The sequence below is a fragment of the Entelurus aequoreus genome, linkage group LG09 (genome assembly GCF_033978785.1).
Source record: "Entelurus aequoreus isolate RoL-2023_Sb linkage group LG09, RoL_Eaeq_v1.1, whole genome shotgun sequence".
NCBI classification, from domain to species: domain Eukaryota; kingdom Metazoa; phylum Chordata; class Actinopteri; order Syngnathiformes; family Syngnathidae; genus Entelurus; species Entelurus aequoreus.
In genome coordinates, this window is record NC_084739.1 from 74991970 (window position 1) to 75013380 (window position 21411).

General features: G+C 39.8%; 2 protein-coding genes across 7 annotated transcripts in view; one reads left to right on the forward strand and one right to left on the reverse strand.

Annotated features, from left to right (window-relative positions):
• Positions 1 to 2196: 2196 nt before the first annotated feature.
• On the forward strand, positions 2197 to 20828 carry nfkb2 (nuclear factor of kappa light polypeptide gene enhancer in B-cells 2 (p49/p100)). Of its 2 annotated transcripts, XM_062059383.1 has the most exons (23): positions 2197 to 2283; positions 2846 to 2892; positions 2972 to 3041; positions 3132 to 3172; positions 5823 to 5921; positions 5982 to 6133; positions 6203 to 6312; positions 7968 to 8126; positions 8201 to 8305; positions 8375 to 8460; positions 8542 to 8680; positions 8764 to 8889; positions 8949 to 9098; positions 9171 to 9312; positions 9383 to 9497; positions 9564 to 9771; positions 9834 to 10003; positions 10067 to 10169; positions 12722 to 12855; positions 12912 to 12981; positions 13045 to 13214; positions 13288 to 13402; positions 20576 to 20828. In XM_062059383.1, exons 2-23 carry the CDS (start codon positions 2851 to 2853, stop codon positions 20644 to 20646), a joined length of 2577 nt encoding a protein of 858 aa, XP_061915367.1. In that variant the 5' UTR covers positions 2197 to 2283; positions 2846 to 2850; the 3' UTR covers positions 20647 to 20828. The 2 variants fall into 2 exon arrangements, with proteins under 2 accessions (XP_061915367.1, XP_061915365.1); XM_062059381.1 differs by having other exon boundaries at positions 8949 to 9312.
• psda (pleckstrin and Sec7 domain containing a) overlaps positions 20700 to 21411 on the reverse strand; it is a 33041-nt gene continuing 32329 nt past the window's right edge. For 3 of the 5 annotated variants that reach the window (XM_062059379.1, XM_062059378.1, XM_062059380.1), the window contains one exon: positions 20702 to 21368. In XM_062059379.1, coding sequence (XP_061915363.1) covers positions 21147 to 21368 — 222 coding nt within the window. In that variant the 3' untranslated portion in view covers positions 20702 to 21146. Of the gene's footprint in view, positions 21369 to 21411 lie in introns of all 5 variants that reach the window. The other 2 variants (XM_062059377.1, XM_062059376.1) reach the window with 1 other exon arrangement.

Genomic DNA, 21411 nt, shown 5'->3' on the forward strand with positions numbered 1-21411 from the left:
AAAGTAGGAATGTCTAAGTCTATCAAATACATGAACCTTTTTTCATACTATGGTTTATATATATTTTTTTTTTTTATTGTTTTTTCATGGTAAAAAAAAATACATTTGACAAGTTAAAAGTAGCTTTATTGACGTTTGAGAATGTGTGCTGCCGGATCTCCGCCACCAGATGGAGCCCGCGGGCTCAACGTTGAGACCCGCCCACATTGAGGGAAAATAAGCCCCTCCTCGATCTGCGGGCTGCAGCCAGGGGCACTTGGTTGTCCTGCGGGGGTGTTTTCATATTAAAAGGAAGTAATTTGTCGCCATCTCGTGGACAATTTGAGAAACTCCGATCGGGTACCTTCTAGACTAGATTTTATATGACCCAATCCAAGTCCGATCGGGATTCTTTTAGACTAGATTTTATATGACCCAATCCAAACAGCCTTTCTTAGTCATGGTGCAGGAAAACAAAAACATTCAACCAGCACAAAAAGTCAACACACATAGTCGCACACAACACAACCTGTTCACTGAACTTTGTCAATATTATATATGTATATAAAAAAGTCCCATCACCATAGAAGATTTGAAATTACACCCATATAAATCTTGCAAGGCATGATGGGAAAAAAATGCAAAACAGTCTCCACACTTACCCATTTTTGACTGTTAGCTGGCCCTGCTTAGACTAGATTTTATATGACCCAATCCAAACAGACTTTCTTAGTCATGGTGCAGGAAAACAAAAACATTCAACCAGCACAAAAAGTCAACACACATAGTTGCACACAACACAACCTGTTCACTGAACTTTGTCAATATTATATATGTATATTAAAAAAGTCCCATCACCATAGAAGATTTGAAATTACACCCATATAAATCTTGCAAGGCATGATGGGAAAAAAATGCAAAACAGTCTCCACACTTACCCATTTTTGACTGTTAGCTGGCCCTGCGATGAGATAGCGACTTGTCCAGGGTCTCCCCCGCCTTCCGCCCTAATGCAGCTGAGATAGGCTCCAGCACCCCCTTCCCGCGACCCCGAGCGGGACAAGTGGTATAAAATGGATGGACTTTTATCCTCATCGAAGGGACCACAACAATTGAACACAGTTACACAGTTTGCAGCACAAACGAATGAGACTAGTTTGGGGACATTTTGACCCAGTTGGGGTCTTGTTAGGAAAATCTACACGTTAGAAACACAAAACGTAGAAAACTTCAAATCCGTAACGGCACAAATTAATATGTCTTCAGCCCGAATGAGTGGATACAGTTTGGGGTGATTTGGAACAAGCTGGGGGGCTTAATGACGTAACTAGTCCTAAAATGTATTTTAGAATAATTTACGAACTATTCATTTAAAATCATTTAAAAGCGGCACAAACGAAATATTTTGCAGTAATTAGGGGAGATTTGGACAACTTGTGAAACAGGTGAAACGCGATTGTGCTGGGAAAAACAATATGTGGTGCCCTCTTGTGGCGGACACCGCCTATTTAGCAACGTAAAGAAATAAACGTTACGTGACCAACGTAAATTGGATATTAATTTTTAAATTGAAATATATTTCAGTTTAAATGGCCGCGAAGGAGAATCGTTAGTCATTTTCATGCGTAATGATACGTGAATTGCAGTACGGCTACTCAAAACATGACGTTGGTGCTCAGACTTCCGGTAGGAGGGGCTTTGCTTAGTCTCTGCTCCAATCAGTGCGCAGGGTTTACCACGTGAGGCCGGAATTCCCCACCAACCTCCGGGGTTTTCCACTCTGACTGACAGCCTGGCGGTGTCCATGGCGACCATGTCGTCTGCTGTGCGCAGCAAGTGCCCAGCTTCCGGCAACTCACTTGCTCTTTCAAATTAAGAGTTAATATTGATAAAATAACTTTTATGGAGCATTTGACACTGACATTTATTGATGAGCATTGTTAACATACCTAAAACTTACACCCGTTTTTGATTGTACATGTATAAAACATCGGTGTGCATACACGTACACACTTCTTGTCTTTTTAAACGCTGTACACGGAAACACCAAAAAAGGGACAAACTAGTCGAGGAAACACAAACCAATCACTTATTTTGAAGGAGTACGTACGAGTACGTTCAAAAACCAACAATATCACTTCAAATAATGTCAACATCCAAGTTGAATAAACTGAAACTCGTCAAGCGGCAAGCAAAAACACTTATTTTGAAAGCGCCCGCAGGAAGTAGATCTATATGATTTCCTGCTAGGTTGCTGTTGCGACACGTAAAGTTTCGACAGTCAGACAAGACAACTGCAGACAGGTAAACCGACTTTTTCGTTTTTTTTACTGTCTTCATCGATGTATTTATTCATTAAAATGTTCAAACTTCCTTTATTTAACGATTTTTTTCACACCGAACCTCGTCGATATCTCCCAACAACTTGTCACGATCATTTTCTTAACTGAGCATTAACTCGTCAATAACTTCCGAATCAAACACGCCAAAAAGTCCTCCATCAGGGCCCTTCTTAATAAACTGTCGATAATGCGATAATTATCGTGTTTATTAAAGTGTCGATAAGTCGTTCTTTGGACATATCAATAACTGATTTGCGGTGGTCCTCGTGCATCGCATGGGGGTGCCAGTGGGTCGTTGCCATGGCAATGACGTGGGGTTGACCTCTTAGCAACGATGACTTAGAGTTCAGAGGTCACGCTGGGGACTTTTGATTGGCCTTGTCGGAGGTCACGTGACTAAAAAAGGAGGAGGATGTTGATGCTACGGGATTTGTTTTTTTTCCCCCTTTGCTGGCGTTTTGCAGGAAGTACGTCATTTGAAAGTGAAACTAAGTTTCTTTTTCTATTCTCTTGCACGCGCGCAGGAAGGATGACGGACGCGCAGTTCATCAACGTCTACGACAACAGTGACGTGAGTGTCGCCCATCTTCCTGCTTTTAACGAGCCAATCACGGAGCTTTGACGATGTCACGTGTGTCGAAACGTTGCAGTTCAACTTGATGCCGCACGATTACATGCCGCCCGTGGACATCAAGACCGAGGCCTACATACCTGAGACAGGTACCCTCCTCTCACCGCGATGACGTCGTCCCACCCTGATGACATCATCAACGTCCTGTGTGTGCGTGTGTGTGTGTGTGTGTGTTTCAGCGTACGGCCCTTACGTCCAAATCATCGAGGAGCCCAAACAGGTGAGATTAACGAGTGGGAGTGTCAATCTTTGGCCGGCTAACGATTCCATTCCATTCCGGTTCCTGGGGTGATGATTCGATTCAAACCGATTCTCGCAATGTAATATTTTGATGTAATAATGAATGTGACATTTTTTAAAAACAGGTTACAATGGATTTTTGTAAAAAAAAAAAAATAATAATAATAACAATACCGTATTTTTTGGAGTATAAGTCGCACCGGAGTATAAGTCGCACTCGCCGAAAATGCATAATAAAGAAGGAAAAAAACATATATAAGTCGCACTGGAGCCCGGCCAAACTATGAAAAAAACTGCGACTTATAGTCCGAAAAATACGGTAATACATTTTAAAAAAATAAAAAGGTGTTAAACTCTTTTTGAAATTGATTTCATTAATTTAGAATCGGGATGAATAAGAACCATAATCCTCATAGCATGGAGATGGCCTAAAAAAATAAAAATATATATACCATATTTTTCGGAGTATAAGTCGCACCGGAGTATAAGTCGGACCTGCCCAAAATGCATAATAAAGAAGGAAAAAAACATATATACCAGTAAGTCGCACTGGAGCCCGGCCAAACTATGAAAAAAAACTGCGACTTATAGTCAGAAAAATACGGTAATACATTTTAAAAAGAATAAAAAGGTTTAAAACTCTTTTTGAAAATGATTAATTAATTTAGAATCGGGAAGAATAAGAATCATAATCCTCGTTGCATGGAGATGGCCTAAAAAAATAAAAAAATATATACCGTATTTTTCGGAGTATAAATCGCACCGGAGTAAAAGTCGCACCTGCCGAAATTGCATAATAAAGAAGGAAAAAAACATACATAAGTCGCACTGGAGCCCGGCCAAACTATGAAAAAAAAATGCGACTTATAGTCCGAAAAATACGGTAATACATTTAAAAAAAATAAAAAGGTGTTAAACTCTTTTTGAAAATGATTAATTAATTTAGAATCGGGATGAATAAGAATCATAATCCTCGTTGCATAGAGATGGCCTAAAAAAAATATATATATATATATACATATATATATATATACCGTATTTTTCGGAGTATAAATCGCACCTGCCGAAAATGCATAATAAAGAAGGAAAAAAACATATATAAGTCGCACAAACTATGAAAAAAAAACTGCGACTTATAGTCCGAAAAATACGGTAATACATTTAAAAAAAATAAAAGGGTTTTAAACTCTTTTTGAAAATGATTAATTAATTTAGAATCGGGATGAATAAGAATCATAATCCTCATTGCATGGAGATGGCCTAAAAATATATATATGTATATATACACACACCGTATTTTTCGGAGTATAAGTCGCACCGGAGTATAAGTTGCACCTGCCGAAAATGCATAATAAAGAAGGGAAAAAACATATATAAGTCGCACTGGAGTATAAGTCGCATTTTTTGGGGGGAAATTTTGTGTCATCTGACATCACATGGACAAAGATAAGACCTTCTGGAGGAAAGTTCTGTGGTCAGATGAAACAAAAATTGCGCTGTTTGTCCACAATACCCAGCAATATGTTTGGAGGTGAGGCCTTTAATCCCAGGAAAACCAATCCTACCGTCAAACATGGTGGTGGCAGTATTGTGCTCTGGGCCTATATATATATATATATATATATATATATATATATATATATATATATATATATATATATATATATATATATATATATATATATATATATATATATATATTTATATATATATATATATATATATATATATATACATATATATATATATATATATATATATATACATATATATATATATATATATATATATATATATATATATACACAGCATATATATGTGTATGTGTATATATATATATATATATATAAATATGTATATATATATATATATATATATATATGTGTGTGTGTGTGTGTAAGTGTATATACTGTATGTGTGTGTGTATTTAAGTGTGTGTGTGTGTATATATGTATATATATATGTATATGTATATATATATATATATATATATATGATTTTTTAAAATGATGAATCAGTTTAAAATCAGGATGAATAAGGATTGTGATTCTGGTTTATGGTCTAAAAACATTTTTTAAAAAATAGACTCCTTTTAAAAATTAAAATTAAAATCAAACTATTTTTTAAATCGATTTTTGAAAATTATTTAGAATTGTGATGAATAAGAGTCGCGGATCTGTTTGCATTGAGATGGTTTAAAAACGTATTTTTTAAAAATTTGATGCTTAAAAAAAAAAAGTGAAAATCATAAACATGATTTCATTTTTTTAACTGATTTTTGAAAATTATGAATCTTTTGAGAATCAGAATGAATAAGAATCGCCATTGGAAAGTGAATTTCTTTGTGCATTCCTAATATTTTCAGTCAACTACAAAGTGATTTAAAGGCTTACATTTCTGTATTTTTTTAAAATTGATTTTTGAAAATGATGAATCGATTCGGAAGCGAATGAAAAATAATTGCGATTGAGACTTGAATGTGCACCTGTACTGACGCGCTAAGAGCAACATGAAGACGTCATGTGACGCCCAGCAAACAACTGATGTTGACGTTAAGCCAGGAAAGAGGAAGTAGAGGTCACGTGACCTGCTGGCTGACAAGAACATGACGTCTTCTTCGTCTCCCGCAGCGAGGCTTTCGATTTCGTTACGAGTGCGAGGGGCCGTCCCACGGCGGGCTGCCGGGAGCGTCCAGCGAGAAGAACAGACGGACGTACCCCACCGTCAAGGTGAGACCCGCCCACGTTTCTTCTTTCACTTCCTGTTTCCTTCACATGTGCGTGTGTCAGATCAACAACTACGTAGGCCACGCCCGCATGGAGGTCCAGCTGGTCACGCACTCGGACCCGCCCCGCGTGCACGCCCACAGCCTGGTGGGACGCCACTGCAACAAGAACGGCACCTGCACGCTCGACATCGGCCCCAACGACCTGACCGCCTCGTTAGTACCGCCGTCCACTTCCTGTAGTCACGTCGTCACGACAGCAAGTGATGATGTCACTTCCTGTAGTTTCAGCAACTTGGGAATCCTCCATGTGACCAAGAAAGGCGTGGTGGAGGTTCTCACGCGAAGGCTGCGAGACGAGTGGAGGCGAGAGAGAGGACACGGACACCTAACAGGTGACACTCAGTGCACTGCAGTATGTACACTAGACTAAGTACACTGCAGTAAGTACACTACACCAAGCACATCACAGGAAGTGCACTACAGTAAGTACACTACACTAAGTGCACTGCAGTAAGTACACTACACTAAGTACACTGCAACAAGTAAACTTCAGTAAGTTCACTGTAGGTAAGTAGGCTGCAGTAAGTACAATACACTAAGTGCACTGCAGCAAGTACCCTTCAATAAGTAAACTGCACTACGTGCACTGAAATAAGTACACTACACTAAGTGCACTACAGTAAGTACACTGCAAGAAATGCACTAAACTAACACATCGCAAAAATTAAAGTACAATGCAGTAATTAAACTGAATTAAGTACAATGCCGTAATTACACTACACTAAGTGCACTGCAGTAAGTACACGGCGCTAAGTACACTACACTAAGTACACTGCAACAAGTAAACTGCAGTAAGTTCGCTGTAGGTAAGTAGATTGCAGTAAGTACACCGCACTACGTGCACTGCAATAAGTACACTACACTAAGTGCACTACAGTAAGTACACTGCAATAAGTGCACTAAACTTACACATCACAAACATTTAACTAAAGTAAGTACAATGCAGTAATTACACTACACTAAGTGCAGTACAGTAAATACACTGCACCAAGTGCACTACACGAAGTACACTGCAACAAGTAAACTGCAGTTAGTAGACTGCGGGTAAGTAGACTGCAGTAAGTACATTACACTAAGTGCACGGCAGGAAGTACCCTGCAATAAGTACACTGCACTATGTGCACTGCAATAATTACACTACTCTAAGTGCACCGCAATAAGTACACTACTAGTACACTGCAAAAAGTGCACTACACTAAGTACATTACAATAAGTATACTACAGTAAGTACACTGTATGACCAGTCACATAACTCGAACACACAACTTCATGTTACATCACCATCGTACAATATTCGTTTTCTTTGTGTACTCAAACGAGTACACTGCGCTAAACGAGTAAGTACACTAGAGTGTACTCAAAAGAGTAAGTGTAAGTACACACTTGTGTACTCAAAAGTGTAAGTGCACACTTGTGTACTCAAAAGTGTAAGTACACACTTGTGTACTCAAAAGAGTAAGTGCACACTTGTGTACTCAGAAGAGTAAGTGTAAGTGCACTCTTGTGTACTCAAAAGAGTAAGTGCACACTTGTGTACTCAGAAGACTACGTGTAAGTGCACGCTCGTGTACTCAAAAGTAAGTACACAAGTGTGTACTCAAAAGAATAAGTGCACACTAGTGTACTCAGAAGACTAAGTGTAAGTAGACACTTGTGTACTCAAAATAGTAAGTGCACACTTGTGTACTTACACTTAGAATTTTAAGTGTAAGTACACAAAAGTGTACTCAAAAGAGTAAGTACACACTTGTGTACTCAAAAGTAAGTACACAAGTGTGTACTCAAAAGAGTAAGTGCACACTTGTGTACTCAGAAGTGTAAGTGTAAGTGCACGCTCGTGTACTCAAAAGTAAGTACACAAGTGTGTACTCAAAAGAACAAGTGCACACTAGTGTACTCAGAAGAGTAAGTGTAAGTACACACTTGTTTACTCTAAATAGTAAGTACACACTTGTGCACTGACTCCGCCCCCTGGCGTCTCCCCCAGAGTCGGAGGAGAGTGCGGTGCTGAAGGAGGCCAAGGAGCTGTCCAAGGTGATGGACCTCAACATCGTCAGGCTGAAGTTCACTGCCTTGCTCAAGGACAGCAACGGCGGATTCAGCCGCGCCTTAAAGCCCGTCGTGTCCAACGCCATCTACGACAGCAGTGAGTGAGCACCGCCGGCGTCCTCCCGTCTTGACCCCGCCCACTCACGCCGCCTGCCGCTCTCTCCCTCCCAGAGTCGCCCAACGCGTCCAACCTGAAGATCTGTCGCCTGGACAAGACGTGCGGCTCCGTGCTGGGCGGAGACGAGATCTTCCTGCTGTGCGACAAAGTCCAGAAAGGTGGGCCACACCTGGCGTGCTCATTTGCATACTCATTAGCATACTCATTAGCATAACCCTGTGTCTCAGACGACATCGAGATCCGCTTCTACGAGGACGAGGAGGGCGGCTGGGAGGCCTTCGGCGAGTTCAGTCCCACGGACGTGCACAAGCAGGCGAGTTCCGGCCGGGCGTCGCCAGGTCACATGACCGCCCGCCCGCACTCACACGCCCGCCCCCTCTCTCTCTCTCCTCAGTACGCCATTGTGTTCAAGACGCCGCCGTATCATTGCACGGAGATCGAGCGCTCGGTGACCGTCTTCCTGCAGCTGAAGAGGAAGAAGGCGGGCGACAGCAGCAACCCCCGACACTTCACCTACATCCCGCATGTGCAGGGTCAGAGGCTCCGCCTACAAAAATTGAGAGAGGCTCCGCCCCCTCGCCTTTCTGTTCTCATCTTCTTTTTCCTTCCCGCTTAGACAAAGAGGAAGTGTTGAGGAAGAAGCAGAAGCCCCTCCCACACTATGAACCCTGGCCATGGGGCGGGGCAAGAGGAGGCGGAGGCGGAGCCGGCGGATTTGGAGGCGGAGGGAGCGGCGGCGAAGGTGAGACGCGGCGCACGGTGGCGCCGTCGCGACCTTCCTCATGGCTTTGTGGCTCGCAGGTTTCCACTTCCATCAACACATGAACGGCGCGGCGGGGGACGGAGGAAGAGGCGGGAATCACTTCTCAGGAAGCTTTCGCGGTTTTGGAGGAGGGGCCCAGATGTCAGGCTCCGCCCCCGAGCGCTCACAGAGGCAGCTGTCCCAGCTGGGTACCGACACGCCCGCTTTGTCGCGTCGGCGTGCTCGACAACTGACGAGCGTCGCCTGCTTTCTCTCCGCAGTCGCCGCCCTCCACGCGCGGGCGTCCCGCGGCGCCCACCAGACCGCCGCCGCCCTCCTGCGGTACTGCGCCAGCGGGGACGCGCGGGTTCTCCTGGAAGTCCACAGGAACTTGTGTGCGGTCCGGGACGCCAACGGCGACACGTCAGTCCTGCGCATTAGACCCCGCCCCCCTGACCCTCTCTCAAATGTCCCGCCTCTTTTCGTCCCACAGTCCTTTGCACCTGGCCATCATCCATCAGCAGACGGGCGTCGTCCAGCAGCTGACCGACACGTTGCTTAGCAACCAGCAGGCGCACGTCCTCAACGCCGCCAACCACCTGCAGCAGGTGACTAACTAACTACTAGTTAGCTCGCCAAAGCAGATCACGTGACTAACGCCTGGCGCCGCGCAGACGCCGCTGCACCTGGCGGCCATCACCAGGCAGGCCAAGGCGGCAGAGGCGTTGCTGAGGGCGGGGGCCGACCCCGGCCTGCTGGACAAAGATGGCCGCAGCCCTCTGCACCTGGCGGCGCTGGCCGGCGACAGTGCCACGCTCCGCCCCCTGCTGGCTCACCTCGGGGAAGGCCACGCCCACCTGTTGACCTTGCCAGATTATCACGGTGAGTGGGCGGAGCAACACGCTTGGGGTCGCGGCGAATCTGACAAGCGCTTTGTCTCTCAGGTCTTCAGCCGCTACACCTGGCCGTGCGCAGGGACGGCGAGCGCTGTCTCCGCCTGCTGGTGGAGGGCGGAGCCAAAATCAACGCGCCCGAACGGAAGGGCGGGCACACGGCGCTGCACCTGGCCGTGAGGGACAACCTCTTCAAGACGGCCTGCGTCCTCATCACAGATGTACGACTCGCCGTCACGTCGCCGCCGTGACATCAGTGATGTCATCATTGTGTGTCTTCACAGCTGAGGGCCGACGTCAACGCACGCACCTTTGGAGGAAACACACCTTTACACCTGGCTGCTGCCGTGCACTCACACACACTCTGCTCCATGCTGCTCGCTGCTGGTACACACACACACACACACACACACACACACACACACACACACACACACACACACTCACTGTGCAACACACACATTGTGCGACACACACACGCAGACATTGTGCGACACAGAGACACACCCCGTGGAACACACACATATCGTGCAACACACACATTGTGCAACACACACATTGCGCAACACACACAATGTGCCACACACACAGTGTACAACACTCACACACAAACATTATGCTAAACACACATTATATGCCAGACACACACACACACACATAATGCGCCACAGACATACACACACACACACACACACACATTATGCGCCACACGTTGTGCGACAGACACACACACACATACGCCAGACACACACTTTGTGTGACACACACAATTAAACGCCAGACACACACACACATTATACGCCACAGACACACACACAATTATGCACCACAGACACACACATTGTGCGACACACACACATTATGCGCCACAGACATACACACACATTGTTCGACAGACACACACACATTATGCGCCACACACACAATTATACGCCACAGAGACACTCACACACGTTGTGCGACAGACACACACACATACGCCACAGACACACACATTGTGCGACAGGCACACACACATTATACACCAGACACACACAATTATACGCCACAGACACACACACACATTATACGCCACAGACACACACTCATTATGCGCAGCAGACATACACACACATTGTCCGACAGACACACACACACACACACATTATACGCCACACGTTGTGCGACAGACACACACACACATACGCCAGACACACACTTTGTGTGACACACACAATTAAACGCCACAGACACACACACACAATTATACGCCACAGACACACACACAATTATACGCCACAGACACACACATTGTGCGACACACACACACATTATGCGCCACAGGCATACACACACATTGTCCGACAGACACACACACACACATTATACGCCACACGTTGTGCGACAGACACACACACACATACGCCAGACACACACTTTGTGTGACACACACAATTAAACGCCACAGACACACACACAATTATACGCCACAGACACACATTGTGCGACACACACACATTATGCGCCACAGACATACACACACATTGTTCGACAGACACACACACATTATTCACCACACACACACAATTATACGCCACAGAGACACACACACATTGTGCGACAGACACACATTATGCTACACACACATACGCCACAGACACACACATTGTGCCACAGACACACACACACATTATACACCAGACACACACAATTATACGCCACAGACACACACACACATTATACGCCACAGACACACACTCATTGTGCGACACACACACACATTATGCGCCACAGACATACACACACATTGTCCGACAGACACACACACATTATACGCCACACACACACAATTATACACCACAGAGACACACACACGTTGTGCGACAGACACACACACACACACACACATACATTGTGCGACACACACACATTATGCTACACACATTATACACCAGACACACACAATTATACGCCACAGACACACACACAAATTATACGCCACCGACACACACATACGCCACAGACACACACATTGTGCGACACACACACATTATACACCAGACACACACACACATTATACGCCACAGACACACACACATTGTGCGACACACACACACACATTATACGCCACAGACACAAACATACGCCACAGACACACACACACACATTATACACCAGACACACATAATTTTATGCCACAGACACACACACACACATTATACGCCAGAGACACACACACAATTATACGCCACAGACACACACACATTGTGCGACACACACATTATACACCACAGACACACACACATTATACGCCAGATACACACACAATTACACGCCACAGACACACCCACCCACACATACACACATTGTGCGACAGACACACACACACATTATACACCAGACACACCCATTGTGCGACACACACACATTATACGCCAGACACACCCATTGTGCGACAGACACACACACATTATACGCCACAGACACGCACGCATCGTGCGACACGTAATGCAACATACACAAACACATTCTGCAACAAACACATACACACTCATTATCCGACACAGACACACACACGCACACATTGTGTGACATACGCACACATTATACACCACAGACAGACACACACACACATTATATGCCAGACACACACATTGTGCGACACACACACATTGTGCGGCAGACACACACATTACACGGCACAGACAGACACACACACACCTTGTGCGAGAGACACAAAGAAAACACACATTGTGCAACAGACACATTATATGCCGCAGACAGACAGACAGACACACACACACATTGTGTGACAGACACACAGTGTGACAGACAGACAGACACACACACACACATTGTGTGACAGACAGACACACACACACACACACACATACATTGTGTGACAGACAGACACACACAGACAGACAGAGAGAGAGAGTGATACATGCGTGTGTGTTCAGGCGCAGACAAAGAGTCGGAGAACGACGAGCCGCTGGTCTTCAGCTCGTCCTCGGATGAAGAAGAAGACGAGGCGTTGAGTCGTAAGAGACAGGTGGGCGGGCACACGCCGCTGGACCTGGCCAAGTGTCACAAGGTAAGAAGTAGGCAGAGGTCAGAGGTCAAGCGCTCACCTGATTTTGTGCTCGTCAGGTGAGGAAGCTGCTGACCTCCACGGCCGCTCGGCCACTCGGCAAGAAGCTCAAAGGCGACGCCGGTCAAGGTTGGTTCCGCACCTGCGACACATGGTCCACTTCCTGTCACCTGAGTGTCTGTGGCATGTTAGGGGCGGAGCCTAGCGGTCTGGACCAGCAGACGCTGAGCCGCCTGCTGGACGTGCTGAGCGGCACCGAAGTTCCATGGAGGCAACTGGCTGAGAAGCTGGGGATGATGACGCTGACTCACCTGTACCAGGACAGCCCCACCCCCTGCCAACACCTGCTGCAACACTACCAGGTCGAGCCCCGCCCCCTCACGGATTGTACATCGGCCTTTTGATGACATCATCCTTGTTGTTGTTTGTGTGCAGCTTGGAGGAGGTCCTCTGGAGGGTTTGTGCCAAGCTCTCCAGTCCCTCGGCCTGACGGAAGGAGCGCGACTGCTCACGCACGCTGCCGACGGTCCCGGCGACAAACACGATCCAGGTGACACTAACGGGGGGAGGGGCATGTGCTAGTCAACCTGTTAGTCGTGCTAGCAAACATGGCAGTAAACACGCTACTAATTCCTAGTAATAAACATGTTAATAATGCTAGTAAACATGGTAATAAGCATGATAATAATGCTAGTAACAAGGTAGTAAACATGATAATAATGCTAGTAAACTTGGTAATAAACATGTTAATGCTAGTAAATATGGTAATAAACTTGATAATAATGCTAGTAAACATGGTGATAAACACTACTCATTGCTAGTAAACGTGATAATACACATGTTAATAATGCTAGTAAACATGGTAATTAAGATTAAAGATTAAAGTACCAATGATTGTCACACACACACTAGATGTGGTGAAATTTGTCCTCTGCATTTGTCCCATAAACATGATAATGCTAGTAAACATGGTACTAAACACACTACTAAGGGTAGTGAACATGGTAATAAACATGATAATAATGCTAGTAAACATGGTAATAAGCATGATAATAATGCTAGTAACAAGGTAGTAAACATGATAATAATGCTAGTAAACTTGGTAATAAACATGTTAATGCTAGTAAATATGGTAATAAACTTGATAATAATGCTAGTGAACATGGTAATAAACATGATAATAATGCTAGTAAACATGGTAATAAGCATGATAATAATGCTTGTAAACATGGTAGTAAACATGATAATAATGCTAGTAAACTTAGTAATAAACATGTTCATGCTAGTAAATATGGTAATAAACTTGATAATAATGCTAGTAAACATGGTAATAAACACACTACTAATTCCTAGTAAATGTGATAATAAACATAATAATAATGCTAGTAAACATGGTAATAAACACTACTAATTCCTAGTAAACGTGATAATACACATGTTAATAATGCTAGTAAACATGGTAATAAACATGATAATAATGCTAGTAAACATGGTAATAAACATGGTAATAATGCTAGTAAACATGGTAATAAACATGATAATAATGCTAGTAAACATGGTAATAAACATGATAATAATGCTAGTAAACTTGGTAATAAACATGTTAATGCTAGTAAATATGGTAATAAACTTGATAATAATGCTAGTAAACATGGTAATAAACATGATAATAATGCTAGTAAACATGGTAATAAGCATGATAATAATGCTTGTAAACATGGTAGTAAACATGATAATAATGCTAGTAAACTTGGTAATAAACATGTTAATGCTAGTAAATATGGTAATAAACTTGATAATAATGCTAGTAAACATGGTAATAAACACACTACTAATTCCTAGTAAATGTGATAATAAACATGATAATAATGCTAGTAAACATGGTAATAAACACTACTAATTTCTAGTAAACGTGATAATACACATGTTAATAATGCTAGTAAACATGGTAATAAACATGATAATAATGCTAGTAAACATGGTAGTAAACATGATAATAATGCTAGTAAACATGGTAATAAGCATGATAATAATGCTTGTAAACATGGTAATAAACATGTTAATGCTAGTAAATATGGTAATAAACTTGATAATAATGCTAGTAAACATGGTAATAAACACACTACTAATTCCTAGTAAATGTGATGATAAACATGATAATAATGCTAGTAAACATGGTAATAAACACTACTAATTCCTAGTAAACGTGATAATACACATGTTAATAATGCTAGTAAACATGGTACTAAACATGATAATAATGCTAGTAAACATGGTAATAAACATGATAATAATGCTAGTAAACATGGTAATAAGCATGATAATAATGCTTGTAAACATGGTAGTAAACATGATAATAATGCTAGTAAACTTGGTAATAAACATGTTAATGCTAGTAAATATGGTAATAAACTTGATAATAATGCTAGTAAACATGGTAATAAACACGATAATAATTCCTAGTAAATGTGATAATAAACATGATAATAATGCTAGTAAACATGGTAATAAACACTACTAATTCCTAGTAAACGTGATAATACACATGTTAATAATGCTAGTAAACATGGTAATAAACATGATAATAATGCTAGTAAACATGGTAATAAGCATGATAATAATGCTAGTAAACATGGTAATAAACATGATAATAATGCTAGTAAACATGGTACTAAACACACTACTAATTCCTAGTAAATGTGATAATAAACATGTTAATAATGCTAGTAAACATGGTAATAAACATGATAATAATGCTAGTAAACATGGTAATAAGCATGATAATAATGCTAGTAAACATGGTAGTAAGCACGTTAATAATGCTAGTAAACATGCTAATAAACATGATAATAATGCTACTAAACATGGTAATAAACATGATAATAATGCTAGTAAACATGGTCGTAAACATGATAATAATGCTAGTAAACTTGGTAATAAACATGTTAATGCTAGTAAATATGGTAATAAACTTGATAATAATGCTAGTAAACATGGTAATAAACACTACTAATTCCTAGTAAACGTGATAATAAACATGTTAATAATGCTAGTAAACATGGTAATAAACATGATAATGCTAGTAAACATGGTACTAAACACTACTAATTCCTAGTAAATGTGATAATAAACATGTTAATAATGCTAGTAAACATGGTAATAAACATGATAATAATGCTAGTAAACATGGTAATAAGCATGATAATAATGCTAGTAAACATGGTCGTAAGCATGTTACTAATGCTAGTAAACATGCTAATAAACATGATAATAATGCTAGTAAACATGGTAATAAACATGATAATAATGCTAGTAAACATGGTCGTAAACATGATAATAATGCTAGTAAACTTGGTAATAAACATGTTAATGCTAGTAAATATGGTAATAAACTTGATAATAATGCTAGTAAACATGGTAATAAACACTACTAATTCCTAGTAAACGTGATAATAAACATGTTAGTAATGCTAGTAAACATGGTAATAAACATGATAATGCTAGTAAACATGGTACTAAACACACTACTAATTCCTAGTAAATGTGATAATAAACATGTTAATAATGCTAGTAAACATGGTAATAAACATGATAATAATGCTAGTAAACATGGTAATAAACATGATAATAATGCTAGTAAACATGGTCGTAAACATGATAATAATGCTAGTAAACTTGGTAATAAACATGTTAATGCTAGTAAATATGGTAATAAACTTGATAATAATGCTAGTAAACATGGTAATAAACACTACTAATTCCTAGTAAACGTGATAATAAACATGTTAGTAATGCTAGTAAACATGGTAATAAACATGATAATGCTAGTAAACATGGTACTAAACACACTACTAATTCCTAGTAAATGTGATAATAAACATGTTAATAATGCTAGTAAACATGGTAATAAACATGATAATAATGCTAGTAAACATGGTAATAAACATGATAATAATGCTAGTAAACATGGTCGTAAACATGATAATAATTCTAGTAAACATGGTCGTAAACATGTTAATGCTAGTAAATATGGTAATAAACTTGATAATAATGCTAGTAAACATGGTAATAAACACTACTAATTCCTAGTAAACGTGATAATAAACATGTTAGTAATGCTAGTAAACATGGTAATAAACATGATAATGCTAGTAAACATGGTAATAAACACTACTAATTCCTAGTAAACGTGATAATAAACATGTTAATAATTCTAGTAAACATGGTAATAAACATGATAATGCTAGTAAAGATGGTAATGAACTTGATAATAATGCTAGTAAACATGGTAATAAACACTACTAATTTCTAGTAAACGTGATAATAAACATGTTAATAATGCTAGTAAACATGGTAATAAACATGATAATGCTAGTAAACATGGTACTAAACACACTACTAATTCCTAGTAAATGTGATAATAAACATGTTAATAATGCTAGTAAACATTGTAATAAACATGATAATAATGCTAGTAAACATGGTAATACGCATGATAATAATGCTAGTAAACATGGTCGTAAGCATGTTAATAATGCTAGTAAACATGCTAATAAACATGATAATAATGCTAGTAAACATGGTAATAAACATGATAATAATGCTAGTAAACATGGTCGTAAACATGATAATAATGCTAGTAAACTTGGTAATAAACATGTTAATGCTAGTAAATATGGTAATAAACTTGATAATAATGCTAGTAAACATGGTAATAAACACTACTAATTCCTAGTAAACGTGATAATAAACATGTTAATAATGCTAGTAAACATGGTAATTAACATGATAATGCTAGTAAACATGGTAATATACACTACTAATTCCTAGTAAACGTGATAATAAACATGTTAATAATGCTAGTAAACATGGTAATAAACATGTTAATAATGCTAGTAAACATGATAATAATGCTAGTAAACTTGGTAATAAACATGATAATGCTAGTAAACATGGTAATAAACTTGATAATAATGCTAGTAAACATGGTAATAAACACTACTAATTCCTAGTAAACGTGATAATAAACATGTTAATAATGCTAGTAAACATGGTAATAAACATGATAATGCTAGTAAACATGGTAATAAACACACTACTAATTCCTAGTAAATGTGATAATAAACATGTTAATAATGCTAGTAAACATGGTAATAAACATGATAATGCTAGTAAACATGGTACTAAACACACTACTAAGGGTAGTGAACATGGTAATAAACACGCTACTAATGCTGCTAAAGATGGTAATAAATATGTTAATAATTCTAGTAAACATGTTTATTACCATGTTTACTAGGATTAACATGTTCATTACCACGTTTTTATAAACATATTTATTACCATGTTTACTTGCATCATTAACATGTTTATTACCATGTTTACTAGTATTAACATGTTCATTACCATGTTTTTTAAAACATATTTATTACCATATTTACTACCATTATTAACATGTTTATTACCATGTTTACTAGCATTACTATCATGTTTATTACCATGTTTACTAGCATTACTATCATGTTTATGACTATGTTTACTAGCATTATTATCATGTTTAATACTATGTTTACTAGAATTATTAAATTTTTTATTACCATGTTTACTAAACGTGTTCATTACCATGTTTACTTGTATCATTAACATGTTTACTTGTATCATTAACATGTTTATTACCATGTTTACTAGAATTATTAAAATTTTTATTACCATGTTGACTTAACATATTCATCACCATGTTCACTAGTATTATTAACATGTTTACTTGCATTAACTTTTTTTTCTTACCAGGTTAATTAGAATTAACATTTTTATTACCATGTTTACTAAACGTGTTTAGTACCATGTTTACCGGCATTTATAACATGTTTATTACCATGTTTACTAGCACTAGTATCATGTTTACTAGTATTAGTAATATATGTATTACCACATTTACTAACATGTCTATTACCATGTTTATTAGATGATTAACATGTTTATTACCATGTTTATTAGATGATTAACATGTTTATTACCATGTCCACTAGCATTATTACCATGTTTACTAGAATTAATAACATGTTTGCTAGGATTATTAACATGTTTATTACCATGGTCACTAGCATTATTAACATGTTTATTTTCCATGGTCACTAGCATTAACATGTTTATTACCATGTTTACTAGATTATTAACATGTTTATTACCATGTTTACAAGCATTATTGTCATGCTTATTACCATGTTTACTAGCATTATTAACATGTTTATTACCATGTTTACTAGATTATTACCATGTTTACAAGCATTATTGTCATGCTTATTACCATGGTCACTAGCATTATTAACATGTTTATTACCATGTTTACTAGCATTATTAACATGTTTATTACCATGTTTACTAGCATTATTAACATGTTTATTACCATGTTTACTAGGATTATTAACATGCTTATTATCATGTTTACTAGCATTGTTAACATGTTTATTACCATGTTTACTAGAATTAACATGCTTGTTACCATGTTTACTAGCATTATTAACATGTTTATTACCATGTTTACTAGGATTATTAACATGTTTATTATCATGTTTACTAGCATTGTTAACATGTTTATTACCATGTTTACTAGAATTAACATGCTTGTTACCATGTTTACTAGGATTATTAACATGTTTATTACCAACATGGTATTAAACATGGTAATACTGCAAGTAAACATGGTAACAAACATGATAATACTGCAAGTAAACATGTTAAGAAACATGGTAATACTGCAAGTAAACATGGTAATACTGCCAGTAAACATGGTAATAAACATGGTAATACTGCAAGTATACATGGTAATACTGCAAGTAAACATGGTAATAAAAATGGTAATACTGCAAGTAAACATGGTAATACTGCAAGTAAACATGGTAATAAACATGGTAATACTGCAAGTAAACATGGTAACAAACATGATAATACTGCAAGTAAACATGGTAATAAACATGGTAATACTGCAAGTAAACATGGTAATACTGCAAGTAAACATGGTAATAAAAATGGTAATACTGCAACATGGTAAAACTGCAAGTAAACATGGTAATACTGCAAGTAAACATGGTAATAAACATGGTAATACTGCAAGTAAACATGGTAATACTGCAAGTAAACATGGTAATAAACATGGTAGTACTGCAAGTAAACATGGTAATAAACATGGTAATACTGCAAGTAAACATGGTAATACTGCAAGTAAACATGGTAATAAACATGGTAATACTGCAAGTAAACATGGTAATAAACATGGTAATACTGCAAGTAAACATGGTAATAAACATGGTAATACTGCAAGTAAACATGATAATACTACAAGTAAACATGGTAATACTGCAAGTAAACATGGTAATAAACATGGTAATACTGCAAGTAAACATGGTAATACTGCAAGTAAACATGGTAATAAACATGGTAATACTGCAAGTAAACATGATAATACTGCAAGTAAACATGGTAATACTGCAAGTAAACATGGTAATAAATATGGTAATACAGCAAGTAAACATGGTAATACTGCAAGTAAACATGGTAATAAACATGGTAATACTGCAAGTAAACATGGTAATAAATATGGTAATACTGCAAGTAAACATGGTAACAAACATGCTACTAATGCTAGTAAACATGCTAACAAGTTAACCGCGCTAATAAACATGTTAGCTTCGAGTGCCACATGCTGTTTTTTTCGACCAATCAGAGTCCACGGTGGACAGCGGCTTCAGCAGTCAGCCAATGGAAGACGAGCAGCCGCCTGTGGCCAATCAGTGAGCAGCAGGAAAGAGGTCAGAGGTCAGAGGAATGTGGACACAAAGAAGAAAGCGCACGACATGAAGAGAAATTATGAAAATGCTCCTATTTTATTAATATTATTATATTTGTCTTGTTGAACTCAACATTTGTTTGGGCTTTCTTTTTCCGTTAAAGTGACATTCTTGTTGTCCTGAATAAAATGTGCTAAGGTGCAGTTCACTTCCTGTCCTGCAGGGGACGGGAGGGGCAGTGTGTGCGTGTCACGTGACCAATGAACGCACCTCAGGATGACGGCGAAGCGGTGCGGCGGTCGCATTGTTTATTTTGCCCGGTCGCGACAACCTCCCGGCGTCGCCATGACAACAGTCCCCACGCGGCGCCGGCCATCTTAAGCGGTTGTCATGGCGACCTGCTCGCCGAGTGTCGCTAGGAGAAGCAGAGCGGCTTCCTGTCACAAATGGCTAGAAAGAGATGGGACTTTTATTGTGAAGGTCCGAGCGACGCTTCCCTGCACGGGCTTACGCCTTCGCCTTCGCGCTTCCTTCTTTGTCTCTGCTCGGCGAGTGTGGCGCGGCGCTGTGGTCGCCCGCTTCCTGCGGCAGCGTGGGGCTGGAGCGCGCCCTCTGCAGGCTGTTGCGGCCGTCCTCCAGGAGCCGCGCCTCGAAAGCCGACAGGTCGCCGTCGGCGCCGGCGGACATCTTGGCCCTCAGCAGCATGGCGTACGTACCGTAACGGGTTTTCTGTCAGGGAAGAGACGACGGCGTGAGGTGGCAGACAGGAAGT